Source organism: Parambassis ranga, chromosome 20 (genome assembly GCF_900634625.1).
Source record: "Parambassis ranga chromosome 20, fParRan2.1, whole genome shotgun sequence".
Lineage (NCBI taxonomy): Eukaryota > Metazoa > Chordata > Actinopteri > Ambassidae > Parambassis > Parambassis ranga.
In genome coordinates, this window is record NC_041040.1 from 17,024,773 (window position 1) to 17,035,891 (window position 11,119).

The 11,119-nt window shown below is 43.1% G+C and overlaps 1 protein-coding gene across 3 annotated transcripts in view; it reads left to right on the forward strand.

The window, feature by feature from the left end:
- The window catches only part of rnf152 (ring finger protein 152), a 34,646-nt gene extending 23,527 nt beyond the window's left edge, over positions 1-11,119 (forward strand). For all 3 annotated transcript variants that reach the window (XM_028433331.1, XM_028433333.1, XM_028433334.1), the window contains one exon: positions 6,536-11,119. In XM_028433331.1, coding sequence (XP_028289132.1) covers positions 6,673-7,317 — 645 coding nt within the window. In that variant the 5' untranslated portion in view covers positions 6,536-6,672 and the 3' untranslated portion in view covers positions 7,318-11,119. The remainder of the gene's footprint in view (positions 1-6,535) is intronic.

The window sequence follows — 11,119 nt, forward strand, 5'->3', positions numbered from 1 at the left end:
AGCAGCAGCCCACACACTTTCCTGCTGCGCTGCTCGCTGATGTGCGAATGATCTCGCGCTCGGTCGGAGGAACACAGATGTCAGGGTGTTGCTGGCTGCAGCTGCAAAAGAGATGTCTTCTCAGGTACCAGCGCACCAGGAACTCTTGTTTACCGCTCTCTGTCAGTCGGCGGGGAAGAGGCCTCACAGGCCTGTGACTTTCAGCCATCTTCTCTGAGGCCCTGAAGGGCGACAGTGGTTACTTAATTAAATGTTTCATCCATCTGTCAGGTTGAATGAGGAAAAAATTGGGGAACAGTTAAAAACACGCGCCACCTAAAGACACTTTGATTTATGACACAAAGATGGCCGTCTGTTTTTGGTCTTTCTTTGACTGAGGCCTGCAGATAAAGCTCATCTAAAGACTATTTTCACTCATGGCAGTATTTGTGACATTAAATGATGTATTTTGACACCTGTTAGTAGTTTTCTAATAATCATAATTTCCATATTTTGTCAGATTATCTTAATTAAAAGCACCAGTGCTGTTTGAAGTTCGGGCTTAGCCGCTGTGCTGTGCTGTGCTGTTATCACACGGCTCCTGGATCTTTATTCAAATCTGTAGATGGAGATCGAGCCTCTGGCGACTGAAGTCGCAGCGCTCGCCTCTTTCATCTTCTTTGAAAATTGCGCTATTTTTCAGCATGGAGACGTCTTTCATCACAGAGCTGAGAGGACGATGATTTGTCTTGCTGATAAGGGGTTTCTGGACTCTCTGTGACCTCGATGAGGATTGATAGGTTGGTGTTAGAGCAACATACATGCAGGTGTGCTGCAAATAACAGAGGCTGATTGATAGGTACTCTGTGGTCAGATCCTGGTTTTGGAGACTTACCAGGTACCTGCAGAGATATGCTAAATGATGATGGCGGTGCAGAGGTAAAGGAAAGTGTTAGGAGGTCAGGGCACTGTTTGCCTGTAAGCCAGTAAGTGATTCGTCCATGTCTAAACCCCATCATCAAGCAGCTTTCTGAAGGTTGTTAGGCCTATAATCTCAAATTAGTCCTCACACAGACAGACATTCTTGCCTCTGGAACACACACACACTTTAGAGCGTAACATTCCTCAAGGACGATCTGCTCTCCGTCCTTCTCGCCTGTGCAGTTAACATGAGATGTGTCTGGGCTGCAGTTTAAGTTAATCGATGAGTTCTGGATTAACACACAGATGATGCCTTGCTTGACCTTTAACCTCAGGGGCTCTGCACGGCGGCTTCAGCTGTTAAATGTACTCAGAGGAGGCGCGTCGATTCTTGTCTGTAGGCTTTGACGGGTGGAGACATTGACACAGCAGCTTCATGCTGAGGATGAGGATGAGTCTGTTTGGACTGTGACATTTATGTTGCTGCAAAAGATTATTTCACACTGAGCGACTAACAGCTGCACCACAGAAGGGAGTGTTTATCTTTTTCTATTAGATGTGGATTCAAGCATCATAAGATATGATGCCGGGACTGCTGGAGGCTCTCTGGTTGGAGGCATAGAGGTTTCTCTCTCAGGCTCATGTGGACGGAGGTGTTTGAGTTCATTTGGTGTCACCTGAGTCCTGGAAAAAAAACACACACTCCAGCTGACTGCGTTGCACCTGCTCCATGCAAACATGCCTCTCTGGACGAAGCATCATGCGAGCTGTGACGTCACCTCCTACATCATCATCACCACACCGGCTCAAACCACCCCGAGTTCACAGATTAGCAAACTGCTCCTCTGCTGGCAGCAACTTTATTATGTTGGCCACGTCGGAGCTAGGCGGAGCTGTGTGTGTCTGTGTGTGTGTGTGTGTGTGCGGGGTTATTTTTAGCCCCTGTCTGTGAGGATGAGCGCACTTTCTCCTCGGTCGATTGTGTGCAGAGGCCCCGAGGGGATGTGTGTGTTTTCTGTTGGTTACTCCCGGTGGACCACAGGCACGATGGCGTGTTGGAGGCCACTGCTCAGTCACTCTGCATCATCACTACCTCATATGTCCTATAACACACTTTCACAAACGGACCACACAAAAAGTGGAAACTTTTGTTTGTCTACTAGTTCAGGACACTTTTGTGTTTGCTCCTTTTTCTATATTTTGTTGTATGTAGGTGTGATGGAAAGTGGGTCAGCAGCCAGGTTGTCCTGGTTACGGCTCAGTTGAACCGATAAATCATATTGTTAGGTCGCCTGCTCGCTGTTGTTTCATGACCTCGGAGAGCAGCCGTGTGGTTTTCTACACACACTGAGAAAAATGATGGAGCGTGGAAGTGTTTTTATCATTTCCTCTGACGATCTGCTGCATCATCAAGGCTGCACCGAACATAAGCTGACATGAAATCCACCCAATCCCACAGATATGATGGCAGAGTGATGCTGAAATCCATCATTTTGAAAGAGAAATTATACAAATGTACTGTTTTCAGCTCCTAAAAAGCAGATTTCTGCTTTTTTTGTGTCACATTTGCATCATTTCTATGCCTTGGCATTTTGGATTAATACTCCAGTTTGTATGATTATATATCTCAACTTAATGACAGTACATTAAGTATGACCTATATCAATACTGTCATTGGCAGTAAATTGTTTAGATAGATGATGAAGTTTCTTTGCCATCTTATAAAATACATAAAACACACACAAAACACATTATGAATTATTATTTTGTTTTGATTGTTGTATGGTAGGTGCAATTTTAATTAGTTTTTGTCATTTTTAGGCAGATTAGTCCATCTGTTAATAAGGAAAATGAGCGGATTAATTAAGGCTGCAGTGAACGAACAGTCATTTCCACACAAATGATGATAGAATCACCTTGTAACTGTCTGATAATGAAATGAAATGCATGACTGGATTCAGTATCAAACTAATGAGATATATATATATATATAAATATATATATATATATATATATATATATACACATACATACAGCTGCAAACAGCAGCAAGGCCAACATCACGTTCATGCACATTCTGCCTGTGCCTGTGTGACATGCTTGTAATTGGTGACTCTAAATTGCCCGTAGGTGTGAGTGTGAATGGTTGTCTGTCTCTATGTTGACCTGTGATGGACTGGTGACCTGTCCAGGTTCTACCCCGCCTCTCACCCGTAGATATAGCTGGGATAGGCTTCAGCCCCCCGTGACCCTGCACTGCAGGACGGAGCGGGTTAATGGATGATGGATGGATGCAGCCCAGGCACAGCTCATGTTAACTGCACAGGTGTATTCATGTGTTTTTTTTGTGTTTTATTTCTAATTGGCAATAGAATGGTGGGCAGAGAGGAACCCAAAGTGAACTGTAAAAATGATTTAAAAATGATGTAGCTTTAAAGCTAAATGAATTTTTATAGTGAACCCAAAAATCAATGTTATCTTGCAGCTCTATTTTTATCCTCCTCATGTAGAATCTTAAAAAGGTCCGAGTGGAAAAAGGAAAGGAATTCTCTTGGAAAGGGAAAAGAATTGAGAAGGGAAGGCTTTTCAGTCAGAAGAGATGAGGGACAGTGCCGGGTTTGTGGGAATATTGAGCCACAAAGCATTTATGTCAGATCAAAGCTAATCCGTATCTTTTGGGAAAGGATTCAGTAATACTCTGGGCTGTCTCGCCCCCTCAAGGGCTGGTCTCTTGCCTCCGTTCTCCCTCCTCTCATCTTCCTCACTCCTTCATGGAACTACTGGGATTTTCCACACCTTTTCCCCCACTTTGACTTGCTGTGGAGAAATTAGGTCAGCCAGGGAGCACGGAGCGAGGAGGAAGGCGGGAGGAGCGGAGGGTCTGGCCTCCGGACTCAGCTGGGGAAGGGAGTGTTTTACCCCCAGGGAGCAGCTGCTGCTAAAGGGAAAGGCGAGAGGAGGCGTGCATGAGGCTGAGAGGTCAAGTGGATGGCGAACACGCATATACATTGACTTGACAGATTGAACGAGGACTCGCTTAATGTGCTAAAGGGTTTTAAAGTGTGAGGATGAAGTTTTTCCACCTGCTGTTCTGATATTATACAAGTGAAATTCAACCATTTCGGTCAAGAGATGGTACAAAAAAAGAGTTCCCGTATCTGTATCTGGTAGGCGTTTGCTGCTGCCTCACCTCTCTGGGGGTCAAGCTGGGACACTAACCTTGTGAAGCAGCTGGCTTCTTGTATGATTCATGAGCTCACAAACTCATCCATGTGTCAAGCTATGTACTTGTGTTGAACCAGTGGCAATGACCTCTCAGGATTTTGTGATGAAGTATGTGCAGTTATAGTGTTTTAGCTGTGATGACAGCAAAAAAGTAACTTTTGGTTCACACACATTTTTCTGATTTGCTAATAATTATGTTGGTCTCAGGTGAAAATGGTCTCTCGCCATGCTGACTGTTATTTGCTGACATGCAGAAAACCATAGCCGTTTAGCTGTATATTCACATACTTAATACTTACACCCTCCTCACTTGACAGTGCTGTCATGCTGATGCTACCTCCTATACCCTTTATCATCTTTACCAAGTTAAGCCAATTGGCATGCTAACATTAGCACTAAATTCAAAGTAGGCTCATAGAGATGTCATTAAACTCAAATTTGTGTTCTGGTGGACATAGTGGGAGGTGATATGATTAGTTAAAGTTAAACCTGATTTTTTTCTTTTCATAAATATGCTGCTATATCTAAAAACTGTGGTAGTAGAGGAGCAGACGATTTTGCTGTAAAGGCAATAACAAGTTCAGTAGTTTGTTGTTGTCACAGTGAGCACATGTGCTGGACCATAGTGGTGGCCATCCATGTAGCCATGGGTTTAGCCTGGCTAAAACTGTTTCAATGGCTAAAATTGTTTCAATGCAGGCTAACGTAGCAGAGTGCTCAGGGTGCTCAGACATCAGGGTTCCTCCTGTGTTCATCCCTCAGGAGGATCTCTGTTCAGGGCAGTCTGGAGAAACGCTTGGGGCTGAACTCAAGGCAGGAATTATGTTTCTATCTGCTTCAGGATTCCCAAGGGAAAGCTGCAGTAATGCTGCTGATGACATAATTTAATTACATATGGACTGATCAATCAAATAAATTATTTGCATTTATTATACAGGCTCTATACAAATTCCTCAACCTTTTTGCAGTTATTTATGGTGCCAATGGTTGAATGTGACCATTCTCTGTATCATAAATAGGCCAAACTCCATGTCATAATCTCCCTCTTATCTGTTATTGCCCCCTCGGTGTCACCACACAGGGCACAGCCAGCAGTTTAATTGCCTCAGATCTTGTTTTTGATAAGAGGCTGAGATGTTTGCAGGTCTGTCTATGGTCACCTTTTTCCATTTCTGTCTCTCCCCCCCCCCGCCCGTCCTCCCACGGTGTGCTCAGGGGGACACTGGTTCTGTGGAGAAGGAAATCTAGTTGTCTTCCCTCTTGACAATTTGGGCAGGAAAAAAATAAAATAATATAAAGTCAGCAGGACCCTGTTTGGTATTCATCGTTTCCTTGGTGCTATTTTGACAGGGTTTAATCATCTGTAAAAGCAAACTATCACTGCTTCCGCATGGATTAACACAGAGGATGTGATTATAAAGGAAGAAGAGGAGGAGGAGGAGGAGAAGGAAGAAAGAGATTGTTTTTGGTGTATGTGGCCTGAAGGAGACATTTAAAAGAATTAACCATACTTGACACAGATACTGAGGCGAAGGGTCGCGTGAGGTCACCGCTGCAGCAGTCGGTTGCTAGCTGATATGTGTGATGTGTGCGTTGTACATGATGGTAATCGCATTTAAAGGGGCCTTTTACAGCAGTAAATAGAGACGTTTTGCTCATGTTACTCCGTGTTTGCAGACATATATCCCAGTTAGCTCGTTAGTGGCTAGCCTCCCAGTGTTCACTTGACTTGTCACCTCAGAAACCTTTTCAGGACAACATCACAAAATGTGCATTCATTTTTATTGACACACACACACACACAGTAGTTAGGAATGTGCATTGGCAAGAATCTGGCGATACGATACATATCACGATACAATACGATATATCCCGATACTGTAACAAAGACGGTTTTATATATCTGTATATATTTTGTATGGAGTATGGAAAAGCTTGTTTGGAAAGCCTCATCTGAATACTAGTAATACATATTTCACAAGAACAAAATGTTTAATTATAATTATTTTAATTATAAGAACGTTGCACAATGCAACTGTATCTCACATTCAAGTTGTTTTTATGCTGAAAGAGACAGTGTGCACCACAAAAGTATGATGTTGAAATTAATGTTTGCTCATAAATAATTCATAAAAAATCGTTTTGATAATCGATTTGGAGATGTCAATATCTCCAAATAAAATATTTCGATATTTCACAGAATCGATACTAGTAAAAGCAGGACAAGCATGTGGTCCTGTAGAATATCTGGGTAGGGTGTCGGACTCAAATAAAAGCAGTAACATCAGAAGTGGCTGCCTTAGACATGATAAATATCGTACAGCAGCTGTACCCACAGAAACCACCTGTTCATATTGATGCTTTCGCTTTCATCCTCTCAACAATGCTGTGTCTGTTTCCTCTGCTGCAGGTGAAGGGCCGTGTTTCCTCCAAGGGCTGTGAGGTTGTGGACTGTGGAGGATCACAAAGCATCAGCTGTAGCTGCACGTGCTTTCTTCTGATTCTGTTGGATTGCATCGCCCGTCTGTGATTATACCTTCTTTAAAAATGGAGACTTTGTCCCAGGATTCCATTCTGGAGTGCCAGATCTGCTTTAACTATTACAGCCCCCGGCGGCGGCCCAAACTCCTGGATTGCAGACACACATGTTGCTCGGTGTGTTTGACCCAAATGCGCAGCAGTCAAAAGGAGATCCGCTGTCCCTGGTGCCGAGGCGTCACCAAGCTCCCCGCGGGCCTGTCCGTCTCCCATCTCCCGGACGACCCGGACATCATAACCGTCATCGCCATCCCTCATGCCTCTGAGCATACGCCCGTCTTCATCCGCCTCCCCAGCAACGGCTGCTACATGCTGCCCCTGCCCGTCGCCAAGGATCGTGCGCTCGGCCTGCCTGGGGAGCTAGGATGTCGCTTTCTGCCCGGTAGCCAGCAGAAGGGGGTGACAGTGGTGACCATGCCCGAACAACAGCCTCTGGGCCTGGCTATGGGTCTGGAGGGAGTGGGGGTAGGGCTGGAGGGAGGCGAGGGAGGTGAGCGAAGAGTCACGGGCCCAGTGGGAGGAGGAAAGGGCTCCACGTGGTCCGGCGTGTGCACAGTGATCCTGGTGGCGTGCGTACTGCTCTTCCTTTTGGGCATCGTGCTGCACAACATGTCCTGCATCTCCAAACGCTTCACTGTCATCTCCTGCGGCTGAGGACGTCTTCTCAGTCTGCCAAGGACCCCCACCAGTCCTGCCTCTCCTCGGGGCGGGATTTCTGCTGAGGAGAAGGGGACTTAACTCACATCACGGGCATTCAAGGAAACTTACCGAGCAACATAGAGACACGACAATGGCAGGAAGAAAATCCACAAACTGCTCTGCCATTGTGTCCCTTTTGTTTTTCAGTTTGCAAGGACTGAAATTAAAATGGAAATTCACATTCACATTCTTATCAAACAGCTCTCTGCTGGCCCTGGAACTCCCTCTGCATCCCTGAAAGAACACTCTGGGAACTCCTCCAGAAATGTTTTTTTTTTTTTGGCCGGCCGATTTGTCTTTGGCTGAAAGCCGGGCTGACACTCGCTCGCACTCGCAGCGGATGGATTGCCTGTTTAGTCTGTGGTTTGTAGAAGTACACGAGCTATCATAGAGTTGTTTAGCAAAGCACAGGCGTCGAGTGTGCCGTCTCCAGCTGGTGCTGCAGTACAAAGAGTCCGGACTTGGCCGCTCTCCGTCCTGTGATGCTGCAGGAATTAACTGTGCAGGATCCACATTTGGGGCCCATCTTATCTGAGGGACTGATTTCATTTTGTTTTACACAACCTGCTCAGAGCAGATTGGCTCCATATAGTTACTAACGGGGCTGCTGTCAAAAAAAATCTGGATTGTAATGTTCATACATGCCAGCATATGATACAGCTGAAGTACAAACAGAAGTAGTGCTCAGTTATTAGGGCTTTAAAATGTGCAGAGATTATCTCTTTTTGAAAATGTTTGTTGGTTTCATCCTCTCAAATGTTGATTTTTTTTGTTTGTATATTGTTGTGACATGAATATCTTTGTAATTAGTCACGCTAACTGCTCATAACAAATAATTTGAAGCTGTCAGAGATGATTTCTTCACTAAACAATGAACCTTGATCAGTTGATTTATTAGTGATGTGTGTGACTCGAAACAAAAAATGACTTAAAACCACCGGAATCTGTGAGAATTTCAAAAAGTTTTGTTTTATTTTAGACTTTGATGAGAAGATTTGACCTGCTTATGGATCCTTTAGGTGAAGGCTATTGAATTATTTGTGTAGCATAAACGGCGGAGGACAACCAGATACACATGTAGGCACATTTGTGTACACAAATGTCAACACAGCATAATGCTACCTGAAAATGAAACGACACGTAACATAATATGAAACATGATATATCAGAAACATGATTCACAGGAACTCTGGCAATATTCAGGCTAGCTGTTTTTTTCCTTTCAGCTGGTTAACAAGCTAGCTCGTCATGTAGCTCCCCTAAAAACCACAGCTTAGTTTAATCGTTTAACACTAATCTGATTTTTATATTATTTTTCCAAACAAATTAAAACATTTTACATTTTGACCTGTTTACAGACCGACCGTTTATCCGTGCTTTCTAGGTAGCTAACTCCAACCAGCAAGCTAGCACACTGTGTACCTCTCCATAAGTCACACCTTAGTCTTTTACACGTCTGATCGCACTTAATTATAATTATATAATTTGAAAACTGTTTAATTGAGCAGTATATATGTTAAAACAAACAATACAAACAGGCTGTAAAAGGTTCCAGATGTTGAATATAGGCATATTTTTGAACTTTGATGAGCGCCAGGCTAACGTGTTTCCTGTGGTTTTACGAGGAGCTACATGCATTATGAGTTCGAGCACAAAAATTATAAAAGTTTTTTGAGTTAATTAAATTTCAGGATTAGGTACACTAAGCCAATAGCCCCCTGGCTTCAGCATTGAACTTGACACAAGGATATTAAGTGATATTGACCTTCTCATCTAAGCTAAAAATGTCAAGAGATTCCTAAATAATACAAAAAAACATCTGACCTTCATTGTTCACAAGGGCAACATTCTTGTTCTTACATTTTGTATTCTTTTTTATTCATTACAGTTAATTCACCACCTCACCTGCTTTTAGACATCGCCCCCTTCCAAATCTGGACCCTCCAGCCCACACACTATCGACTCCTCATCTTAGTACCTTCCATACTTCAGAAAGCAGTGGATGTATGGGCTTCGATTGTGTGTGTGTGTGTGATGGGTCAGTAACAGGTCAGGAGTGGGCGGTTGCTGCAGGGTTCCTGTTAATGAAGGCTGTATCGATTTATCTGCTTTTGAATATCTCCTCCGCAGAGATGGACGTTTGTTTTTTCACTTTTATATGCTGAGTTGCTGTAAAGCAGTGGAGTGTACAGTACACACAAAACAGGGTGAACTCTTGTACAGCAGCCTCGCCGTGTACAGGATGATTGTAATCTTTCTGGAAATTTCTTTTTGCTGACATGTTGATATTAGAGGTCCAAGCTGCAAGATTAGGAATGTGTGTGTGTGTGTGTTTATTCAGTCAGAGTTGGCATGACACACTAGTGACGCAACGAGAGAAGAACGTTTGATAGTATGTAAAAAATATGGTGTATATAAAGACATTAACACACATATTGTCCACTTAATGTAATTCTAGATTTACTTCATATATCTGGCTTCACTGAAATGATATAATTTCATTTTATACATGTGTCAGCATACGTTTAGCACCTGTCACCAAAGTTCAAAATCAAACATACTTCAGCTGTTTTCATTGTTTAAAGTAAAATAAGGACATGAGGGCCAGTGCTTTGTTTTTACTGATGCAGTTTAACCGGTTCATGTCATGAGACTGTGGTGAAAGTACATTTGAAGTGTGTAAGTATATACACATTATACTCACCTGTGTAATGCCTGGAAAAAAAACCATGAATCATGATGAACTTTATTTTTCCTTTCTTTTAAGTCAGGGGTCTCAAACTGAACTTACCTGAGGGCTGCTGGGGGTAGAGTCTGGGTGAGGCTGGGCCGCATCAAGTATTCCACAAAAAAAGGGTTTCAAATATTCAAAAAAAGCACAACTGGTCCAATCTTCTCAATCTTTAATAATAGAACCTCAAAACCTCTTAGAGCTATGGTAACCTATGATGAAACAATATAAAATGCACAGAGCAAGCTTCAGCAAATGAGTGTGTGTGCGAAAAATGTGCGGGCTACTTTGATGTCAATTGGGGGGCCACAAAAACATCGGCCCGAGGGCCCCAAGTTTGCTACCCCTGTCTTATCTGGAAGGAGAACATTCCAACAATAATGGATCAGTAAATCAGTAACAACTGATGTTATAATACTCATCATAAACCTGTACCACCGTATAAACAAGGGCACTCATAGTGCCATAATGCACTTATAAGTGGATAAACGTGTGTTATGCAACTGTAGATGGGTGCATCCACTGCAGAGATGCAGGCACTGCTGAGCTATACAACAAACCACTTAATATATTAAACAGTGAATCTAATCTAATCTAATCTGAATGAATGCAAGGTTAAAGGATAAACATGTTTTTAGTAATCTGGATTAAGCAGCCAGATTGGAGGCCCATTCTTCAGATTTAGCAAACTCCTTAAGGAAAAGCTTTTTTTAGTCACATGACATCTACCATCTTCCACCTTGTTCAAACCAGAAATGAAAAAAATCATGTCTATAAATCTCCCTCCTGCTCTCTGTATTAACTGTTTTTCAAACCAGACACTGCCCTGTACAACATTGAGTTTTTTACATGATGAGAGAAGAAGAAGAAGAAGAAGAAGAAGAAGGAGGACTGAGGCTTGTCATTTCTGTGCCTGTGTGTTTGTGAAATGCTGTGCAGTTCCTGTTGTAGTTTCCTGTTTGCGTGTCAGGTCTGACGACAAGCAGCAGCTGTTTTTAGTCAACTAATAAAACAACTCTGACGAAC